The sequence below is a fragment of the Bufo gargarizans genome, chromosome 7, assembly GCF_014858855.1.
Source record: "Bufo gargarizans isolate SCDJY-AF-19 chromosome 7, ASM1485885v1, whole genome shotgun sequence".
NCBI lineage: Eukaryota > Metazoa > Chordata > Amphibia > Anura > Bufonidae > Bufo > Bufo gargarizans.
This window is the reverse complement of record NC_058086.1, coordinates 64,573,045-64,596,577: the sequence shown is the minus strand read 5'-3', so window position 1 is coordinate 64,596,577 and position 23,533 is coordinate 64,573,045. Positions and strand designations below refer to the sequence as shown.

Sequence of the window (23,533 nt, the reverse complement as noted above, 5' to 3'; positions counted from 1 at the left end):
AAGGATCAATGAAAGGAGCTTTATATGGCTGACTTCCTGACAGATGGAGCTCAACAAAAGGCTTCACAACTGTAGTACAGACATTCCCTTTAAAGCCATTGTGCAAAAGTGATGTCGTCAGACGTAAGCAGCCCCCGTCCTTAATGGGCACTGGGCACCGAAGAATGGGAATGGATGCAGAAGCATAGGAAACTAATTAGTCTAGTCTGCGGGTTTTTCGCAGTTGCCTGTTATATAGGTTTCACTTTTGGGCAATAGGTAACGTAGCTGTTAAAGGGGTTATGCAACGGCGTAATATTGATGAACGATCCTCAGGCGGCAGCGCAGTACAAGTGCAGTTGTAATTACACTGCGCTGCTGCTGCAATAGGAGATGGCACGCAGGCAAACTTTAAAGAGGACGTAGTGCTCACAGGAGCATCGTGACCCCTTCAAACAGCTGGTCGGCAAGGCCTGCCCGGAGTCGGCCTCCTGGGATCTGATACTGATGACCTATCCTGAGGATAAGTCCTCAATATTACGCCACTGCACAACACCTTTAACCTTACGTCATATGTTTGACTTGTCACATGCAATTCTGATTAAAGGGGTTTATCCAATATTATAAAAATGTGCCCCATATGCCAGGCCCCTCACATTGAATATACTTACCCTGCTCCCCGCGCCGCTCCTGGTCCCAATCCAGTGTCCGGGGGGGGAGGCAGCCAATGGCAGGCGGTGACGGGGATGAGCCTCCCTAGCGTCACCCGCGCTGCTAGGGAGGCTTGCCCCCGTCTGCCGTTGGCTGCTCCCCTCGACAAAGGATGTTTTCATCCGTGCACGGGGAGAAGCTGCAGCAGCGGTGCGGGGACAAGGAATGGTGCAGGGAGCGGGGTAAGTATATTTACTGTGACATTTTGTTAGTATTGGATAACCCCTTTAACATGGTCCTATCTATATGGTCACTGTATACACAATGATCTGCAGTGGTGAAACTACTTAAAGGGGTCGTCTCATCATAGACAAATGGGGTCATATCGCTAGGATATATACTAGTGATATGCCCCTATTGTCTATGATGAGACAACCCCTTTAAGACATCTGTTTGGTGAAATTAACATTGGATTAAAGACATACACCCTCAAGTCATCGTATCTCCAAACCCTGTAGACACTCACACTGCCTGCTCGTCCAGCTCATTGCCAATGCGTTGTGACATATTCTTCAGCACGCCAATGCTGCCAGAGACCAACTGTAACTCTTCATCTTGTTGCTCCACAATCATCTAATAGAAGGGGGGGGGGGGGGGTGGAAATGACATTTTACAAGTATGAATTGCAAAGGTATCCACACACATTTGTCTAAATTTGATCAAAATGGTCAAATTCAACCAAAATGATTACTGGGTGAAATTTAACCATGAAAGTTCTCACTAGCCTGACAAGCCATCACCATTGGCTTTGTTTACATTTTTCATCTGATAGTCGGACGAAAGATCTCGCTTTTAAAAAGAAATTGTGGATGAAAGATCTTTTTTTTTTTGGGAAAGAACATTCCCAGAAAGATTGTTCATCCATCGCACAGGTTCACTGAATGTGTATAAGCAGTTTGAATGAATAGAATGGCCAAAATGTGTATGGCTGTGCCTGTGAAATGGTCAGTGAACAGACGATAATAAGTGCTGGGTTACTGCAATATTAACCTATCAAATACAATCACAGAAGTGATGCACTTCAGAGCTGCTCTTCAATCAGAAAAAGCAATGTACCAAGCCTTCCCTGCCCGCCGAGATCTTGCACTTTACCTGCTGTTGCGTCACTTGTCCATCAAGAAACCGCGTGTTGGCCGTTTGGATCTCCTGATCCAATTTATTGTATTTGTCCGGTTCTGACTTCCAGCCTGGTCTTGCACCTTCTCCTAAGAGCGCCTGAAGAATTATATCTGCAATTAATATTTCTTATTCCCTCAATGTAAAAAAAAATACATTTAATGAAATAAAAACGCTGCCTACCTGCAGCCGGTATATACGGCATGACATTCTACACAAAGTGGTAGACAGAAATTAAAAGATCCGGTACAGATTGGTTCTCCAGCACTTCCATATCTATAGCAGTCACCCTGCCCAGTAAGTGGCTCAGCTTCTTCCATATCCTTGCATCAGAATGGAGCTCCGTGGACAAGTATGTCTGCTGTTCAGGCAGCAAGCTTATAATCCGTCTTTACTACTCTGAAAGACCATCCGGCCTTTCTGAAATATCATACCTCCACCGGCTAACGGCCCGATTCTCAATCCCAGTCATATCGAGGAGAAGAACCTTGACGTGTACGATAGACAATAAGCTAGTTGTACACTGTAGACAGCATCTCTGCAGAATGGCTTACAACCTTGAACCTCGTCCAGGCCACGTGTGCACGTCTACAGTCATAGAGGAGGCAAATGGTTGTCCTACCACTCGGGTGCTACCCCAGGGAATAAAGGATCAAATCTATTATAATCCAGGATACAAGTTGTTGAGCCGTTTCCAAACAGATGATGCGGTCAGAACCTGCCGACATTTATGTCATATGTATGGCCAGTTTATAGCAAGTCAAATTTACAGACTAAGGGCCCATTCACACATCCGTGTGTGTTTTGCGGACCGCACATAGCCGGAACTCTCATAGAAAATGCCTTTTCTTGTCCGCAATCACGGACAAGAATAGGACATGTTCTATTATTTTCCCGGAGCCGCGGACCAGAAGATCGGGGGCGCGCTCAAGTAATGCGGACAGCACATTGTGTGCTGTCAGCATCCATTCCGTCCCCATAGAGAATGAATGGGTCCGCACCCGTTCTGGAACGGATGCGGACCCATTATACGGACGTGTGAATGGTGCCTGAGGGTGGCAACACACTGTGAGGATTACGCAAGACTTTCTGTGTTCACTTTGCTTTTTTTTTTTCTGAGGGTTTCCTGAGATTTTTTATATTGTTTTATCCTCTGGATAGGTTACCAGTATCTGATCGGTGGGGGTCTGACATCCAGGACCCCTGCCAATCAGCTGTTTTGAGAAAGCAGCGATGCTGCCTCCTTCCTTGTTAGCAAGCACAATGCTGTACATATTACAGTGGCTGTGCGTGATGTCGCAGCTCAACCCCATTCACTTGAATGGGGATGAGCTGCTCCTAGGCCATGTGAACAATGAACGTGACGTCATTGGAAAAGCTGAGAGAAGGCCATGGCGCTCACAGGAGCGCTGCTGCCTCCTCAAACAGCTGATCTGTGGGGGCCCGGGTGTCAGACATCCACTGATCAGATACTGATGACCTATCCTCAGGATATAGGTTATCATTAAAAAAAAAAAAATCTCTGAAAACCCCTTTAATGTCATATGATTGGCTGCACTTTAAAAGAGGGGGCCGGAAGACATAGGCCTCTCTCACACGAGCGTGACGGATAAGGTCCGAATGCGTTCAGTGAAACTCGCACCATTTTGCAAGCAAGTTCAGTTAGTTTTGTCTGCGTCTGCGTTCAGTTTTTTCCGCGCGGGTGCAATGCGTTTTGATGCGTTCTTCACGCGCGCGATAAGAAAACTGAAGGCTCACAAACAACATCTCTTAGTAACCATCAGTAAAAAACGCATTGCATTCGCACTTGCTTGCGGATGCAATGCGTTTTTCCCTGAAGCCCCATTCACTTCTATGGGGCCAGGGCTGCGTGAAAAACGCAGAATATAGAACATGCTGCGTTGTTCACGCAACACAGAACTGATGCGTGAAAATGAAATGAATGTGTCAGGATTCAGTGTGGGTGCTATGCGTTCACATCATGCATTGCAACTGCGCAGAAAACTCGCTGGTGTGAAAGGGGCCATACAAGTCCATTAGTAATGTCATTGATTGCTTCTTAAATTGGACACAAAGGCAAATCCGGTATCCGTATAACTGGAAAAATGTGGGTGGCCAATATGCAAGACGACTGTTAACACAGACAACAGATTGGACTGCTGAGCGAGGTTTTTTTTCCAGTCGAGTGACTACTACTTATTATGGGTCAGTGGTGAGCGTGCTCGCGAGGGCATCTTCAGCATTCCTTACAGCTTCAGAAATTAATCTATGGGTTTCCTATGAAATAGGCCCTAGTGTATATGAAATTAGATTCATCAGCCCCAGGAACTGCTGTGATTACATCCGGTATATATGTAACGTTACAAATGTTTGATTGGATCTACCGGTACAGAGGGGACACGCTCTTTAGACTGGTAGAGTCACATATTTTCACTACTTCAAGATTCTGTGACTCACACAGAGAAACGTGTAACCCGAGAGCACCGAAAGTGGTGTATTACACCCATACTCCACAGCGTGACCGCTTCCAATTCACCAAGGAGACCAGCACGTCACTAAACAAACAGCGACAAAAAACCCAGCCCCTCACCTGCCGGTTCTTTTTTTCCGCTAGGGCTTGAACAGATGGAGTGGTCATCTGATCCTTCATTTCCTGTACGTGAACACATAGGAAAAAATGTGTTATTGGCCAAAAAGGTGGCCTAAACCTCTGTAACAAAAAAAAAAAAATAACACATGCACAAAGGGGCAGAAGCACTGATCAGAGCGCTCGGTCCATTCGGCTTTCATCAGCTCTGCTCATGTATGGGTCTATAGAAAGTGCAGTATGTGAGATCCATGCAGAGGCAGCGCAGATCTGAAAGGCACTTTTTTTATTTTTATTTAAGATATGTAAATTTGGTAATAACGGTCAAGGAATAAACTTCGTGTTCCTGTCAATGGGAGGTGAACCCGGACAAATCCCCATTTTCCCCCCTCTAACATAAACATTTCATGCTCCGATGCTCTCCCTTGCCCTGCACGGTATCGAGCTGTTTATCTATATTTTCACACTGCTAGGAGGAGGTTTCCGCCTAGCAGTGTTGCCGGTGACGTCACCGGCACTGATGGGCGGGCTTTAGTGCTGCCCTAGCAGTTTTACAGGTCCCGGTATGTCACTGCATCTTCATAAAAAGCCTTTGGCCTGCGCGATTCATATCAGGGGGGGCTGCCTGGGTGAAAATGGGGATATGTCCGGGTTCAGGGTTGAACCCCTTTAAGTGAGTGTATATGTTCTTGGGTCACACTATTACAGTCCATTATAATAACATTGTGGCTGCCAGTGTATTCTTAGAAATATCTAAAAGAGCTTGCATGAGCCCAGAAACAGCACCACCCCTCTCCATAGGCAGCAGCTAGTATTGCAGCTAAGACACATCTAAGTGTATGTGGCTGACCTATATCTAATATATAAGGCCGAGTGTGTGTAAGTATGTCCGCTAAAGGAATCCGCACCACCGCATTTACAATCACAACATTTTGCACAGCCGCCTCCTGTGACTCGGGGAATGTCATAAACTATGTTTTGAGTGGAAATTTTTACCCTGCGCTTTCCAATTATTAGCCAAAAAATATGATTAGTAACCTAAGCGCCAAACTCCGGCAGCCGTTGGCTGTTGTGACAATTAGCCTGGATATTCATCAGGTTGCATATAGCAACCAATCACAGCTCAGCTTCTATTTTGCTACAGGTCATCAATATGAGCTCTGATTGGTTGCTATAGGCAACGAAGGACATTCTTAGTTAGGGCTGCAACGATTAATCGACTATCGATAATATTCGATAACGGAATTAGTTGTTGATGAATCCAGTTATTGAATATTCGCCGATTCGTTGCTATGCGGGCGGTTTACTTTAAATCAGCGCATCTTTATTTTACCTTACAATAAAGCTCCAGTAACAGGCAGAGCGGACGGCGGCGTAACGTCACTTACGTGACACGCCTGCTCCGCCTCCTTCATTCATAAAGTGGGCGGAGCACGTGAGTGAGTGACGTTACGCCGCCGCCCGCTCTGCCTGTTACCCGAGCTTCACTGTAAGGTAATAAAGATGCGCTGAGTAAAAGTTACTGCCAGAATAGTCTGCTGTGAGCAGCGGGGCCGGGGCTGTTGTGGGGAGGGGGATCTGTGTATGGCACTGTTATGGGGAGGGGGGGATCTGTGCACTGCTATGGGGAGGGGGGATCTGTGCACTGCTATGGGGAGGGGGGGATCTGTGCACTGCTATGGGGAGGGGGGGATCTGTGCACTGCTATGGGGAGGGGGGGATCTGTGCACTGCTATGGGGAGGGGGGGATCTGTGCACTGCTATGGGGAGGGGGGGATCTGTGCACTGCTATGGGGAGGGGGGGATCTGTGCACTGCTATGGGGAGGGGGGGATCTGTGCACTGCTATGGGGAGGGGGGGATCTGTGCACTGCTATGGGGAGGGGGGGATCTGTGCACTGCTATGGGGAGGGGGGATCTGTGCACTGCTATGGGGAGGGGGGGATCTGTGCACTGCTATGGGGAGGGGGGGATCTGTGCACTGCTATGGGAGGGGGGGATCTGTGCACTGCTATGGGAAGGGGGGGATCTGTGCACTGCTATGGGGAGGGGGGGATCTGTGCACTGCTATGGGGAGGGGGGGGATCTGTGCACTGCTATGGGGAGGGGGGGGATCTGTGCACTGCTATGGGGAGGGGGGGGATCTGTGCACTGCTATGGGGAGGGGGGGATCTGTGCACTGCTATGGGGAGGGGGGGATCTGTGCACTGTTATGGGGAGGGGGGGGGATCTGTGGATGACACATATAGCATAAGATGCTATATAGTGCCATCCACAGATCCCCTCACCCATAACAGTGCCATCCACAGATCCCCTCACCAATAACAGTGCCATCCACAGATCCCCTCACCCATAACAGTGCCATCCACAGATCCCCTCACCCATAACAGTGCCATCCACAGATCCCCTCACCCATAACAGTGCCATCCACAGATCCCCTCACCCATAACAGTGCCATCCACAGATCCCCTCACCCATAACAGTGCCATCCACAGATCCCCTCACCCATAACAGTGCCATCCACAGATCCCCTCACCCATAACAGTGCCATCCACAGATCCCCTCACCCATAACAGTGCCATCCACAGATCCCCTCACCCATAACAGTGCCATCCACAGATCCCCTCACCCATAACAGTGCCATCCACAGATCCCCTCACCCATAACAGTGCCATCCACAGATCCCCTCACCCATAACAGTGCCATCCACAGATCCCCTCACCCATAACAGTGCCATCCACAGATCCCCTCACCCATAACAGTGCCATCCACAGATCCCCTCACCCATAACAGTGCCATCCACAGATCCCCTCACCCATAACAGTGCCATCCACAGATCCCCCATAATAGTGTCAGCCACAGATCCCCCATAACAGTGCCATCCACAGATCCCCCATAACAGTGCCATCCACAGATCCCCCATAATAGTGTCATCCACAGATCCCCCATAACAGTGCCATCCACAATTTGTTTTAATATGGCCTTTGGACATAATTTTTGAAGTAAAATCATATAAACCTCTTTGTTTTGTAATTTTGGTGTTTTTTCCAGATTAATCGATTAAATTATCAACAACTAATCGATTATTCAAATAATCGTTAGCTGCAGCCCTATTCTTAGTATAAGACAGCTTATGTGCGAGTTAACGAGACGGGGTACTGTGTAGGTCAGAAATAAATGGGCTGCTGTGGAGGTTACTGTTAAGGGGGCGGGAGACTGTGGAGGTCACTGTTAAAGGCACAGCTGTTGTGGAGGTCACTGTTAGAGGCACAGCTGTTGTGGAGGTCACTGTTAAGGGGGCGAGTTATTGTGGAAATCACTGTTAGGGTCCATTCAGACATCCGTAGTGCATTGTAGATCCGCAATACACCCGGCTGGCAACCACATAGAACTGCCTATTCTTGTCCGCAATTGCGGACAAGAATAGGACATGTTCTATTTTTTTTCCGGAGCCGCGGACCAGAAGATTGGCAACGCGCTCCGGAAATGCAGATGCGAAGAGCACATAGTGTGCTGTCCGCATCCATTCCGTCCCTATAGAGAATGAATGGATCCGAACCCGTTCCGCAATTTGTGGAACGGATGCGGACCCATTATACTGACGTGTGAATCGAGCCTTAAGGAGACGGTACTGCGGAGGTCATTGTTAAAGGTGCGTTCGCTGTGGATTTTACTGTTAAGGGGCAGGGTACTGTGAGGTCACTGTTAAAGGAGCGGGGTACTGGGGGGGGGTCACTATTAAAGGGGAGGGCGCTGTGGAGGTCTCTGTTAAGGGGACAGGGTACGGTGAAAGTCACAGTTAAGGGGACGGTCTGCTATGGAGGTCAGTGTTAAAGGGATTCTGTCAACACGTTTTAGGCTCGCGAGATTACGGCTATCTATCGATGACGAAAGGAGGAGATTCGGAGGACATAGGCGGTGCTGGGCTCCTTTACAGGCGGGCGTGGCTGGGCACCAGGAAGGTTCGTACAGCCCCTTGGTCACCTTACAAGTAGGGCTGAAACGATTATTCGAATAACTCGATTAAATCGAGTCAAAAAATTCATCGATGCAGTTTCCCTGCATCGAGGAATCGTTTAAATCACGTGATCACGGAGCGGGAGTGAAATTAAGCATCTCACTCACCGCTTCCGTGTCCTCCGGAGGCCAGAGAGGCAGGACTGAGCGGCCGGCACAGCGGAGGAGGAGGAGGAGGAGGAGGAGGGAGTCTCTCCCTCCCCACTGTGCGCGGCTGCCGCTGAAGACCAGTCTAGGACGTAGGAGGAGGAGGGGAGGGACTGTGGCCACTGCACTACCAATGAATCTGCCGGCCATATCCCACAGGGTCCCCCTCCCCCCCACATATATCATTGGTGGCAGTTTGCAGTTCCGATCGGAGCCCCAGCAGTGTAATGCTGGGGCTCCGATCGGTTACCATGGCAGCCAGGACGCTACTGAAGTCCTGGCTGTCATGGTATGTTAGTGAGCAGAGAGCAGCGCATTATACTCACGTGCGCTGTGGCCGCCGGTCGCTCCTTCTTCTGTCTGTGCGGCGGATTGCTAATGCTTACAGCATTAGCAATGCGCCGCACAGACCTATGAGAAGGAGCGACCGGCGGCCACAGCGCACGTGAGTATAATGCGCTGCTCTCTGCTCACTAACATACCATGACAGCCAGGACTTCAGTAGCGTGACTCCTGGCTGCCATGGTAACCGATCGGAGCCCCAGCATTACACTGCTGGGGCTCCGATCGGAACTGCCACTGCCACCAATGAGGGGGGGGAGGAGGGGGACCCTGTGGCCACCGATGATTAATACTGGGGAGGGAGGGTTGCGTTACCCGAGGGGGGAGGCAGATCAGAGACTGGAGGGGGGGGGGGGGAGGCAGATCAGAGGCTGGAGGGGGGGGGGGGAGGCAGATCAGAGGCTGGAGGGGGGGGGAGGCAGATCAGAGGCTGGAGGGGGGGGGAGGCAGATCAGAGGCTGGAGGGGGGGGAGGCAGATCAGAGGCTGGAGGGGGGGGGAGGCAGATCAGAGGCTGGAGGGGGGGGAGGCAGATCAGAGGCTGGAGGGGGGGGGAGGCAGATCAGAGGCTGGAGGGGGGGGAGGCAGATCAGAGGCTGGAGGGGGGGGAGGCAGATCAGAGGCTGGAGGGGGGGGAGGCAGATCAGAGGCTGGAGGGGGGGGAGGCAGATCAGAGGCTGGAGGGGGGGGAGGCAGATCAGAGGCTGGAGGGGGGGAGGCAGATCAGAGGCTGGAGGCAGATCAGAGGCTGGAGGCAGATCAGAGGCTGGAGGCAGATCAGAGGCTGGAGGCAGATCAGAGGCTGGAGGGGAGGCAGATCAGAGGCTGGGGGGGGAGGCAGATCAGAGGCTGGAGGGGGGGGAGGCAGATCAGAGGCTGGGGGGGGGGGAGGCAGATCAGAGGCTGGAGGGGGGGGGAGGCAGATCAGAGGCTGGAGGGGGGGGGGGGAGGCAGATCAGAGGCTGGAGGGGGGGGAGGCAGATCAGAGGCTGGAGGGGGGGGAGGCAGATCAGAGGCTGGAGGGGGGAGAGGCAGATCAGAGGCTGGAGGGGGGGGGAGGCAGATCAGAGGCTGGAGGGGGGGGAGGCAGATCAGAGGCTGGAGGGGGGAGGCAGATCAGAGGCTGGAGGCAGATCAGAGGCTGGAGGCAGATCAGAGGCTGGAGGCAGATCAGAGGCTGGAGGGGGAGGCAGATCAGAGGCTGGGGGGGAGGCAGATCAGAGGCTGGGGGGGAGGCAGATCAGAGGCTGGGGGGGGAGGCAGATCAGAGGCTGGGGGGGGGAGGCAGATCAGAGGCTGGGGGGGGGAGGCAGATCAGAGGCTGGGGGGGGAGGCAGATCAGAGGCTGGGGGGGGGGAGGCAGATCAGAGGCTGGGGGGGGAGGCAGATCAGAGGCTGGGGGGGGGGGAGGCAGATCAGAGGCTGGGGGGGGAGGCAGATCAGAGGCTGGGGGGGGGAGGCAGATCAGAGGCTGGGGGGGGGGGGGGGAGGCAGATCAGAGGCTGGGGGGGAGGCAGATCAGAGGCTGGGGGGGAGGCAGATCAGAGGCTGGGGGGGAGGCAGATCAGAGGCTGGGGGGGAGGCAGATCAGAGGCTGGGGGGGAGGCAGATCAGAGGCTGGGGGGGAGGCAGATCAGAGGCTGGAGGGGGGAGGCAGATCAGAGGCTGGGGGCAGGCAGATGGAGAGAGAGTGGTTAATGGAGGCTGCAGGCACCACCTTGGTTTGTATAAAGTTATTGGTTTAGAGAGGGGTTAATGAAGGCACCTCCAAGGTGCTTCCATTAACCTCTTCAAACCAATAACTTTATACATGCCTAATGCCAAGGTGCTTCCATTAACCCCTCCAAACCCAATGGGCATGTATAAAGTTATTGGTTTGGAGGGGTTAATGGAAGCACCTTGGAGGTGCCTTCATTAACCCCTCTCTAAACCAATAACTTTATACATACCTAATTACGTACGTTATTTTAAGTAGCTTTTTCTTATTAGATTACTCGATGAATCGAGAAATATAATCGATAGAATACTCGATTACAAAAATATTCGTTTACTGCAGCCCTACTTACAAGACTAATTTACATATCTCTAAAATCCTTTTTTAAAGAAAATAAAAGCACACAGCCCTATAGGATCGGTATATTGCGGACAAGCTAGCGGCGATCTAGCCGTGCATGTCCGTATCTCTATAGCCTAAAACTTGGCGACAGAATCCCTTTAAGGGGCGGGGTGCTGTAGAGGTTACTGTTAAAGGGATGGGCTGCAGTAAGGGTCCCATTTTAAGGAGGCAGGGAACTTTGGGGGGAGTCAGTGTTAAGGGGTAGGGATCACTCTTATCGGAGATACTGTCGATATCTTTTAACGACACACAGAAACATTAAATTAAATAGATTAAATATACCTGTGTGAAGCCGGGTCCTTCTGCTATAATAATATATATACACACACACAGGGCGAGTCAAAAGTCGCAGGACACCCTTTTATTTCAGAAACAAGAGGAAAATTTTTTATATCTGAATACACCAGCAAGTAATGGGTGAGGGAGCCTATTTTTTAGGCTACGTCTGGAAAATGGCCTCCATCTTGGGTCATGTAGCATATCAAAAACAACCAGAATTTTCTCAGAAATCCATTTTAACAATTAGATTTGCAATACCTCTTGTGGTTTAAAAGTTATCAACACAGAAATTTGCAATTGGGAACATTCCCTGTGATGCACAGCTATTTAATGTGTTCAATGTGTTGTCCCTGGTGCTGAACAAAGAACTTTAAAGGGAACCTGTCACCAGGATTTTGTGCATAGAGCTGGGGACATGGGCTCCTAGATGGCCACTAGCACATCTGCAATACCCAGTCCCCATAGCTCTCTGCGCTTCCTTTCTGGCTGACGTCACAGTGCTGGAGCGCCGAAATCTCAAGATGCGCGAGCTAGCGTATGCGGAGTGTCGGCATCATGTTCATGCCCTGTGCTGGCATCAGCACAGGGAACGAACTACGCATGGGCTAGCTCGTGCATCGCGAGATTTCGGTGCTCCAGCTCTGTGACGTCAGGCAGCAAGGAGGAGATTCGGAGGACCCGGGGGCGGTGCTGACCTCAGAAAATTGGACTCCTCTCAGGACACAGGACTCATATCAGGTTCATTTGCATATGGATCAAAACGTTTTTTTTAACACAATAAAAGCACACAGAGCTATGGGGACTGGGTATTGCAGATGTGCTAGCGGCCATCTAGCAGCCCATGTCCCCAGCTCTATGCACAAAATCCTGGTGACAGGTTCCCTTTAAGGTTTTGAACTTTCTGTGTTGAGATCTTTTGAACCACAAGATATATTGCAAATCTGATTGCGGCAATCGATTTCTGAGAAAAATACTGGTCTTCTTTGCTATGCTACATGACCCCATTGCCATTAGAAAAATTTGCCCTTGATCCAAAATGGCGGCTTTCAAGATGTCGGCCATGTTTCAGACATAGCCTATAAAATAGGCCCCCCTCACCCATTGCTTGCTGGGTACTAAGATATTTATTTTCCCTTTTGTTTCTGAAATAAAAGGGTGTCCTGCGACTTTTTACTCACCCTGAAGAAAAAAAATATATATATATATATATATATCATTTTATTTATATAAATTGCAAATAACATCTGCTATACTTCCGTAAGACCCACAGGTAACACTGTAGAAGTGAGCACACAGCAGAACTGAGGGTTGAGCTGGCCCAACAGACTATGCTGTATACAGGCCCGTGAAGGATACTATAGAAATGTAGCTGCCTTTTTTGACCACTTCACACGTGAGCTGCAGGTATAAGGTAATCTAACCTGTGATTCTCACCTTAACACACTGCCGCGTTTCACTGATGAAAGCTTTTCTCTGCCGCATCTCTGCAGGATTCAGACTGAACTTGCGGGGATTGGCTTCTACAATACGTGACTGGAGTTAAAGAAATCTTTGTGAAAAGTTAAGGTGGGTTTACACTGCCGACTGTCAAGACAGACGTTCCTATGAATCTTCATTCCCGATAATCTGCCCGTCTAAAGGCACGGCAGATCACCCAATGAACGATGCAAACGCTTGTTCATTGGGTGAAACTCCCGTTGATCCATACAGTCGTGGCCAAAAATTTTGAGAATTACATAAATATTGGAAATTGGAAAAGTTGCTGCTTAAGTTTTTATAATAGCAATTTGCATATACTCCTGAATGTTATGAGGAGTGATCAGATGAATTGCATAGTCCTTCTTTGCCATGAAAATTTACTTAATCCCCAAAAAAACATTCCATTGCATTTCATTGCTGTCATTAAAGGACCTGCTGAGATCATTTCAGTAATCGTCTTGTTAACTTAGATGAGAATGTTGACGAGCACAAGGCTGGAGATCATTATGTCAGGCTGATTGGGTTAAAATGGCAGACTTGACCTGTTAAAAGGAGGGTGATGCTTGAAATCATTGTTCTTCCATTGTTAACCATGGTGACCTGCAAAGAAACGCGTGCAGCCATCATTGCGTTGCATAAAAATGGCTTCACAGGCAAGGATATTGTGGCTACTAAGATTGCACCTCAATCAACAATTTATAGGATCATCAAGAACTTCAAGGAAAGAGGTTCAATTCTTGTTAAGAAGACTTCCGGGCGTCCAAGAAAGTCCAGCAAGCGCCAGGATCGTCTCCTAAAGAGGATTCAGCTGCGGGATCGGAGTGCCACCAGTGCAGAGCTTGCTCAGGAATGGCAGCAGGCAGGTGTGAGCGCATCTGCACGCACAGTGAGGCGAAGACTTTTGGAAGATGGCCTGGTGTCAAGAAGGGCAGCAAAGAAGCCACTTCTCTCCCAAAAAACATCAGGGACAGATTGATCTTCTGCAGAAAATATGGTGAATGGACTGCTGAGGACTGGGGCAAAGTCATATTCTCCGATGAAGCCTCTTTCCGATTGTTTGGGGCATCAGGAAAAAGGCTTGTCCAGAGAAGAAAAGGTAAGCGCTACCATCAGTCCTGTGTCATGCCAACAGTAAAGCATCCTGAGACCATTCATGTGTGGGGTTGCTTCTCATCCAAGGGAGTGGGCTCACTCACAATTTTGGCCAAAAACACAGCCATGAATAAAGAATGGTACCAAAACACCCTCCAACAGCAACTTCTTCCAACAATCCAACAACAGTTTGGTGAAGAACAATGCATTTTCCAGCACGATGGAGCACCGTGCCATAAGGCAAAAGTGATAACGAAGTGACTCGGGGACCAAAACGTTGACATTTTGGGTCCATGGCCTGGAAACTCCCCAGATCTTAATCCCATTGAGAACTTGTGGTCAATCCTCAAGAGGCGGGTGGACAAATAAAAACCCACTAATTCTGACAAACTCCAAGAAGTGATTATGAAAGAATGGGTTGCTATCAGTCAGGAATTGGCCCAGAAGTTGATTGAGAGCATGCCCAGTCGAATTGCAGAGGTCCTGAAAAAGAAGGGCCAACACTGCAAATACTGACTCTTTGCATAAATGTCATGTAATTGTCGATAAAAGCCTTTGAAACGTATGAAGTGCGTGTAATTATATTTCACTACATCACAGAAACAACTGAAACAAAGATCTAAAAGCAGTTTAGCAGCAAACTTTGTGAAAACTAATATTTGTGTCATTCTCAAAACTTTTGGCCACGACTGTACATGTAAGGGTCCATTCACAAGTCCACAAAATGGATCCGGATCCGTTCCGCAACCTTGCGGAACGGATCCGGACCCATTCATTTTCAACGGGGCCGGAAAAGATGAGGACAGCACACAGTGTGCTGTCCGCATCCGCACTTCCGTTCTGCAAAAAAATAGAACAATTAGCGGACCGCAGAACACTTGCGGACGCGTGAATGGAGCCTAAATGAGTGTTTCTGGGCGGCAGATCGTGGTGTCTGAGCGGTGCTGTGCCGTCCAGAAAGAATGCCGCTGTATGAGGACGAGAGATAGCAGCCGCCATGATTCGGCCTCATACAGTGGAGGAGATCGCTGCACGTAAACAGTACTCTTCACCTCCGCTGAACAAGCAGCCAAATGTCAAGTAGGAACGCTTCCTTCGCGATAATTGGCGGCTGGATGGAGTGTAAACCCAGCATTAAACAAATGGCGTTTGTAGCATTGTCAACCTGCAACCTACATCTCAGCAGCTGATGGAGACTCCCACCATGTGTCCTTTTCCTGGAGACACATCACGTCTTAATGCTCCAGCTACATCTTCTACTATGCGTTTCATTATGTGATGGGGTCGTCTCTTGGTAGTCTGCTCTCCCCAGTCACTGCTTGGACATGCACTGGAAATATTGGGAGAATACCTATTATAGTAATGGAAGTGTCCCTGCTTGGAGGGGGAGCCATCCAAAATATATCCTGGGCAATCAAATGAATTTGGCTGTTATACAGCTTCCAATAGGCTATTATAGCCTGACTTTCTAGTGCCTGGGTCCCATCAGTAAACTATAGGTAACGGTTTACTGCATGCGATCAGGAAATCTGGGTTAGGGCCTATTCAGACATCTGTATTATAAATCGTCCACGTGGTGCCTGCAACACACAGAGGACTTTTGAATATGGCTGTTAGGTCAGTGTATCCACGTAAGACACGGATCTGGGACCCACCAGAGACAATGGTACAATTCATTGTCTGCAATGATCTCCAGATCGAATCCATACCAAAATACAGTAGCAACCTGTTGTACATACAGACAGCACGCAAGCAAATAAGGCCAGTTTGTTAAAATATCAGTTACTGCATTCACATGACCGTACGTAGTTTGCGCTCTGCAAAATGCGGCTCTGTAGAAAATACAGATGAGGTCCGTGTTGCATCCATTGTTTTGTGAACAAATTGTAACAAGAATAGGACGTGTTCTATGCTTTTTTTGCAGGAATGCGGAACGGACATACGGATAAGAATAGCACACGGGTGTGCTGTCCGTATTTTTTGCAGCCCCATTGAAATGAATGGGTCCGCATCTGATCCGCAAAAAACGTGGATCAGATGCGGAGCAAAAACACGGTCGTGTGACTGGGGCCTTAAAGGGGTATTCCCATCTCAGACAATGGGGGCATATCGCTAGGATATGCCCCCATTGTCTGATAAGTGCAGGTCCCACCTACAACAAGAACGGAGCGGGGAGAGCTGTGGCTGGAGGACCCCGGATTTCCCGGGGTCCGTCCACCACCAAGTGCTGCTCCCATAGAAGTAAACGGGAGCGCACTTCGCATGCGTGGCCCCTGCTCCTATTCATTTTTATGGGGCAGACGGAAATAGCCGAGCCAGCTCGGCTATTTTCGGCGGCCCCATAGAAATGAATGGAGGTTGACTGCGCATGTGCAGTGAGCCTTCCGTTAATTTCCCTGCTCCGTTCTTATTGTAGGTGTGGTCCCAGCGGTGGGACCCGCACCTAGCAGACAATGGGGGCATATCCTAGCGATATGCCCCTATTGTCTGAGATGGGAAAACCCCTTTAAAGCTTATACTTCACTGTCAAAATCTGGAGGTTCAATTAAGCCTAATGAAGCAACACTACTGCCGTCTCCTCTACAAGGCACAGGGTACATGGAGTTTTTCACTGCTGTGGGAATTGTATGGATTAGGCCTAGTTCACACGTCAGTGTTTAGTCAGTGATTTTTATCAGCCAAAAACCAGGATTGGAGCCTACACAGAGATAAGCTATAATGGAAAGATCTGCACCTGTTAGGTGTTTTTGACCTGCACCTGGTTTTGGCTCCTCACAATCGTCGATGGAAATCACTGATCAAACCACTGAAGTGTGAACTAGGTCTTAGCAGTGATTGACATAGTGTATGATATCCATGATGAAACCACCAACAGAAACCTCTGTAATCCAGCTCTGTTGCCTTTCATTGAGGGTGGCTCAGTGGTTAGCATTGGTGCCTTGCAGCACTGAGATCCTGGGTAGGAAGCTGACCAAGGATAACATCTGCATGGAGTTTGTCTGGGTTTCCTCCCGCATGCCAAGGACATACTGATCGGGGAAATTAGATTGTGAGCTCCTCTGGAGACAGTGAGGCGTGATTATGTCTGTAAAGAGCTGTGAAATATATCAGCGGTATATAAGTGGTTAAAATAAATACATTGGGTGAGATTTATCAAACTGGTGTAAAGGAGAACTGGCTTAGTTGCCCATAGCAACCAATCAGATTCCGCCTTTCATTTTCCAAAGGAGCTGTGAAAAATGAAAACTGATTGGTTGCTATATTTGATAAATCACCCCCATTAAGTCCATTGAAATTGCAGGCAACGCTGGCTGATTAGGGAGAAATTATCTGCATGTCCCACTACTATCCCAAAGCAAGGAAGGATCATTTCCAACCCCTACATCACTTATTATTATTATTATTGGAAGTAACATAATGTTCAGAATTCCCCGACACTAAAGGATATTGATGGTCTCATCAAGATCTTCCAGATCCCATTCAATGCTCCTCAGGTTATTGCGCAGCTCATTGGTAGTCCAGTCCAGTTCTTCTCGAGTAGCAATGGAGGGGTCCTGGAGGAGATCAGTCCACCTCTGAAATAAGCCTTGGGCCGTGTTCACTGCTTTCTGCACCTCCCTAATATGACAAAAAAATATATATAAAAAAAAAACAAAAAAAAAAAAACACAGAAAATTCAGTCTCCTGGAATAAGAACACGGGATCCATACCAGTAATGATGAGGGTTTTCAGTTTCGCCATGCAATGCGGCGGTGCAGTGTAATTACCATTCAAATGAATGGCAGAAGAAGCTGTAATTACACTGCACTGCTGGGCCCCCCACCGATCAAGAGAAGAGGGCCCCCCTTCACCCCCGAAATGAATGAAGCGGCAGGTTGGGTATGCACACTGCTGCTGTATTCATCTCTATGGAAGTTCTGGGAGTAGCCGAGTGCTGTGCTCCACTTCTCTACAGATGAATGGGGGTGCAGTGCGTGCGCCCAGTCTGCCGCTCCATTCATATCAGGGGGGCAAAAGAGTATAAGGCCCACATTCCAGTGATCGGTCGGGGTCCCAGCAGTAAGACCCCCTCCAATTTGTACTATAGATAGAGGATAACCTAAACTACTGGCACACGCCAACTGGCCTCCACTTCGAGGGCCTGCCTAGGACCACAAGTACCCAAGACTGTAAGCTCTTATGGGCAGGATCCTCTCTCCTTCTGTCATTAGTTTTAGGGCTCAAACACACAAACTTATTTTTTTTTGTCGTCTTTTTAATATATTTTTTGGAAGCCCATATGTGAAACCATTCACTTCAATGTGGCCACAAAAAATGGAAATGACCCCGTGCCCATATGTCCCCATGGCCGTTTCGCAAAAAAAAAAAAATTGAACGGACTTGCAACACTTTTGGAAGCAAAAAGTGGCGAAAGTCCCCTTTTCTGACCGGCCGTGCGACAATTTTGGTTCGTGCCTTATATGCCAATTGGGCATAACAGGGACCGTGCTGATAACTGGCGCAAATGTTATCCAAAAACTACACCTGCCAGGGGCTGGCGTCCTTTTTACTCTAGGCGCACGGACGGCCACAGATGTGCCTAATTTATGAAGAGGCACGAAGGCCTCATGCACACGACCGTTGTTTTGGTCCGCATGCGAGCCGCAGTTTTTGCGGCTTGGATGCGGACCCATTCACTTCAACGGGGCCGCAAAAGATGCAGACAGCACTCCGTGTGCTGTCCGCATCCGTTGCTCCGTTCCGTGGTCCGCAAAAAAAAACAAAACTGTCCTGGACAAGAATAAGCAATTATATTAAAGGCTGTCCTTCCCGTTCTGCAAATTGCGGAACGCACACGGACGCCATCAGTGTTTCGCGGATCCGCAATTTGTGGACCGCAAAACACACAACAGTCATGTGCATGTAGCCTAAGGGTAAATTCACACTTGCGGCAGAGGATTCCGGCAGGTAGTTCATTCGCCGGAACTGCCTGCCAGATCCGGCAATCCGGACACAAATGGATAGCATTTGTCAGACGGATCCGAATGCAGATCTGTCCGACAAATGCATTGAAATACCAGATCCGTCTCTCCGGTGTCATCCTGAGAAACGGATCCGGAACACTTAATGCCGGATCCGGAACCGGAACTAATACACTTCAATGGAAATTAATGCCGGATCCGGCATTTCGGCAAGTGTTCAGTATTTTTGGCCAGATATTTTCTCTGTCCAAAAATCGTAAGAGGGACAAGATGGTCAGTGGTTCATCTATAAAGATCTCCGTGTGGAATCCGTGTGTCTGTTTTTCACTCTCTAGCAACCATCCGTGAAAACCACGGACCAACCACGGATGTTATCCATTTTTGGTCCGTGGTTTTCACGGGTCCAAAGACTAAATTGTGCATGAGGGATCTGTAACCATGGCCGAAAATTGTGCAAGCTTCTGTGGTTGTCACCGCAGTCCTTGGAAAACCGCTGACGTGTGAATGCATACATTAAAGTCAATGGATACCTGAGCGGTAAGTGGAGACCACGGAGAGCACACGTGTACTGTATACACAAGGGGGCCAGTTATCAAACTGGTGGAAAGTAGAACTGGCTTAGTTGCCCATAGCAACCAATCAGATTCCACCTTTCATTTTCCAAAGGAGCTCTGAAAAATAAAAGGTGGAATCTGATTGGTTGCTACGGGCAACTACACCAGTTCTGATAAATCTCCCCCACTGTGGTCCTCCGTCAATGGCGCATCATATCCGTCAGTGGTGGCTACTGGCGGTAAGCACTGGTATGAGCGGGTCTGGAGCTGAGGACAATGGCCTGGTCTCCTCATGTCCTCAGGACCGGCCACCTGTAGGAATCCCCTCACTCTCCGGCCCTCCCAGCCTCCATTCTGTCCTATGGCAACCATCACACAATGGCCTCAGCCGGTCACCATCTCCCCGCCACGGGCGCACAGAGGCCGGAGCGCCGCTCTCACCCCTTCACCACGAAAAACGGATCCTCCATAGACATGGCGCCGGCCCGCTCTCCTCCCCGCTCCGGTGTCCGCTTCTATTACCAGCAGGCTGCTGTCTATGGCTCTCCCCGCTCTCCCCTCACACCCGCTGGAGACGAGGACGGGCCGCCCCGGATGTCGTCACTTCCAGCCTGTGTCCTCAGCATGGAGCGGCCGGGAGAGACGAGGGGATTAGTGGGAGCGACGGAGGCTGTGCGACCAGTGTGCACACAATAACCGCAGCCGTGTACACAATAACCGCAGCCGTGTACTGTCTGTGTGCACACAATAACCGCAGCCCTATACCGCCTGTGCACACAATAACCGCAGCCCTATACCGCCTGTGCACACAATAACCGCAGCCGTGTACCGTCTGTGTGCACACAATAACCGCAGCCGTGTACACAATAACCGCAGCCGTGTACTGTCTGTGTGCACACAATAACCACAGCCGTGTACCGTCTGTGTGCACACAATAACCGCAGCCGTGTACCGTCTGTGTGCACACAATAACCGCAGCCGTGTACACAATAACCGCAGCCGTGTACTGTCTGTGTGCACACAATAACCGCAGCCCTATACCACCTATACACACAATAACCGCAGCCCTATACCGCCTGTGCACACAATAACCGCAGCCGTGTACCTATACCACCTATACACACAATAACCGCAGCCCTATACCGCCTGTGCACACAATAACCGCAGCCGTGTACCGTCTGTGTGCACACAATAACCGCAGCCGTGTACTGTCTGTGTGCACACAATAACCGCAGCCGTGTACCGTCTGTGTGCACACAATAACCGCAGCCGTGTACTGTCTGTGTGCACACAATAACCGCAGCCGTGTACCGTCTGTGTGCACACAATAACCGCAGCCGTGTACTGTCTGTGTGCACACAATAACCGCAGCCGTGTACTGTCTGTGTGCACACAATAACCGCAGCCGTGTACCGTCTGTGTACACACAATAACCGCAGCCGTGTACCGTCTGTACACACAATAACCGCAGCCGTGTACCGTCTGTGTGCACACAATAACCGCAGCCGTGTACTGTCTGTGTGCACACAATAACCGCAGCCGTGTACCGTCTGTGTGCACACAATAACCGCAGCCGTGTACCGTCTGTACACACAATAACCGCAGCAGTGTACCGTCTGTACACACAATAACCGCAGCAGTGTACCGTCTGTACACACAATAACCGCAGCCGTGTACCATCTGTACACACAATAACCGCAGCCCTGTACCGTCTGTACACACAATAACCGCAGCCCTATACCGCCTGTACACATAATAACTGCAGCCGTGTACCGTCTGTACACACAATAACCGCAGCCGCGTACCATCTGTGTGCACAATAACCGCAGCCAAGTACTGTCTGTATACACAATAACCGCAGCCCTATACCGCCTGTACACACAATAACTGCAGCCGTGTACCGTCTGTACACACAATAACCGCAGCCGTGTACCGTCTGTACACACAATAACCGCAGCCGCGTACCATCTGTGTGCACAATAACCGCAGCCGCGTACCATCTGTGTGCACAATAACCACAGCCAAGTACTGTCTGTATACACAATAACCGCAGCCCTATACCGCCTGTACACACAATAACTGCAGCCGTGTACCGTCTGTACACACAATAACCGCAGCCGTGTACCGTCTGTACACACAATAACCGCAGCCGCGTACCGTCTGTACACACAATAACCGCAGCCGCGTACCATCTGTGTGCACAATAACCGCAGCCGTGTACCATCTGTGTGCACAATAACCGCAGCCGTGTACCATCTTTGTATACACAATAACCGCAGCCCTATACCGCCTGTACACACAATAACTGCAGCCGTGTACCGTCTGTACACACAATAACCGCAGCTGTGTACACACAATAACCGCAGCCCTATACCGTCTGTACACACAATAACTGCAGCCGTGTACCGTCTGTGTACACAATAACCGCAGCCCTATACTGTCTGTGTACACAATAACCGCAGCCCTATACCGCCTGTACACACAATAACCATAGCCATGTACAGTCTGTACACACAATAACCGCAGCCGTGTACCGTCTGTACACACAATAACCGCAGCCGTGTACCGTCTGTGTGCACACAATAACCGCAGCCGTGTACTGTCTGTGTGCACACAATAACCGCAGCCGTGTACCGTCTGTGTGCACACAATAACCGCAGCCGTGTACCGTCTGTACACACAATAACCGCAGCAGTGTACCGTCTGTACACACAATAACCGCAGCAGTGTACCGTCTGTACACACAATAACCGCAGCCGTGTACCATCTGTACACACAATAACCGCAGCCCTGTACCGTCTGTACACACAATAACCGCAGCCCTATACCGCCTGTACACATAATAACTGCAGCCGTGTACCGTCTGTACACACAATAACCGCAGCCGCGTACCATCTGTGTGCACAATAACCGCAGCCAAGTACTGTCTGTATACACAATAACCGCAGCCCTATACCGCCTGTACACACAATAACTGCAGCCGTGTACCGTCTGTACACACAATAACCGCAGCCGTGTACCGTCTGTACACACAATAACCGCAGCCGCGTACCATCTGTGTGCACAATAACCGCAGCCGCGTACCATCTGTGTGCACAATAACCACAGCCAAGTACTGTCTGTATACACAATAACCGCAGCCCTATACCGCCTGTACACACAATAACTGCAGCCGTGTACCGTCTGTACACACAATAACCGCAGCCGTGTACCGTCTGTACACACAATAACCGGAGCCGCGTACCGTCTGTACACACAATAACCGCAGCCGCGTACCATCTGTGTGCACAATAACCGCAGCCGTGTACCATCTGTGTGCACAATAACCGCAGCCGTGTACCATCTTTGTATACACAATAACCGCAGCCCTATACCGCCTGTACACACAATAACTGCAGCCGTGTACCGTCTGTACACACAATAACCGCAGCTGTGTACACACAATAACCGCAGCCCTATACCGTCTGTACACACAATAACTGCAGCCGTGTACCGTCTGTGTACACAATAACCGCAGCCCTATACTGTCTGTGTACACAATAACCGCAGCCCTATACCGCCTGTACACACAATAACCACAGCCATGTACAGTCTGTACACACAATAACCGCAGCCGTGTACCGTCTGTACACACAATAACCGCAGCCGTGTACCGTCTGTACACACAATAACCGCAGCCCTGTACCGTCTGTACACACAATAGCCGCAGCCCTATACCGTCTGTACACACAATAGCCGCAGCCCTATACCGCCTGTACACACAATAGCTGCAGCCCTATACCGTCTGTACACACAATAACCGCAGCCCTATACCGCCTGTACACAATAACTGCAGCCCTATACCGCCTGTACACAATAACTGCAGCCCTATACCGCCTGTAAACACAATAACCGCAGCCCTATACCGCCTGTACACAATAACTGCAGCCCTATACCGCCTGTACACACAATAACCGGAGCCCTATACCGCCTGTACACACAATAACCGCAGCCCTGTACCGTCTGTACACACAATAGCCGCAGCCCTATACCGCCTGTACACACAATAGCCGCAGCCCTATACCGTCTGTACACACAATAGCCGCAGCCCTATACCGTCTGTACACAATAACTGCAGCCCTATACCGCCTGTACACACAATAGCCGCAGCCCTAT

The 23,533-nt window shown here is 49.7% G+C and overlaps 1 protein-coding gene across 1 annotated transcript; it reads right to left on the bottom strand.

Annotated features, from left to right (window-relative positions):
- Window positions 1-1,127: 1,127 nt before the first annotated feature.
- LOC122943769 (syntaxin-6-like) lies at window positions 1,128-19,959 on the bottom strand. Its single transcript, XM_044301789.1, has 6 exons — window positions 19,820-19,959; window positions 17,312-17,481; window positions 12,727-12,821; window positions 4,397-4,459; window positions 1,783-1,905; window positions 1,128-1,263 (listed from the first exon to the last, which is right to left on the bottom strand). The coding sequence occupies exons 1-6, from the start codon at window positions 19,852-19,854 to the stop codon at window positions 1,153-1,155; spliced, it is 597 nt and encodes a 198-aa protein (XP_044157724.1). The 5' UTR covers window positions 19,855-19,959; the 3' UTR covers window positions 1,128-1,152.
- Between the last annotated feature and the right edge of the window lie 3,574 nt (window positions 19,960-23,533).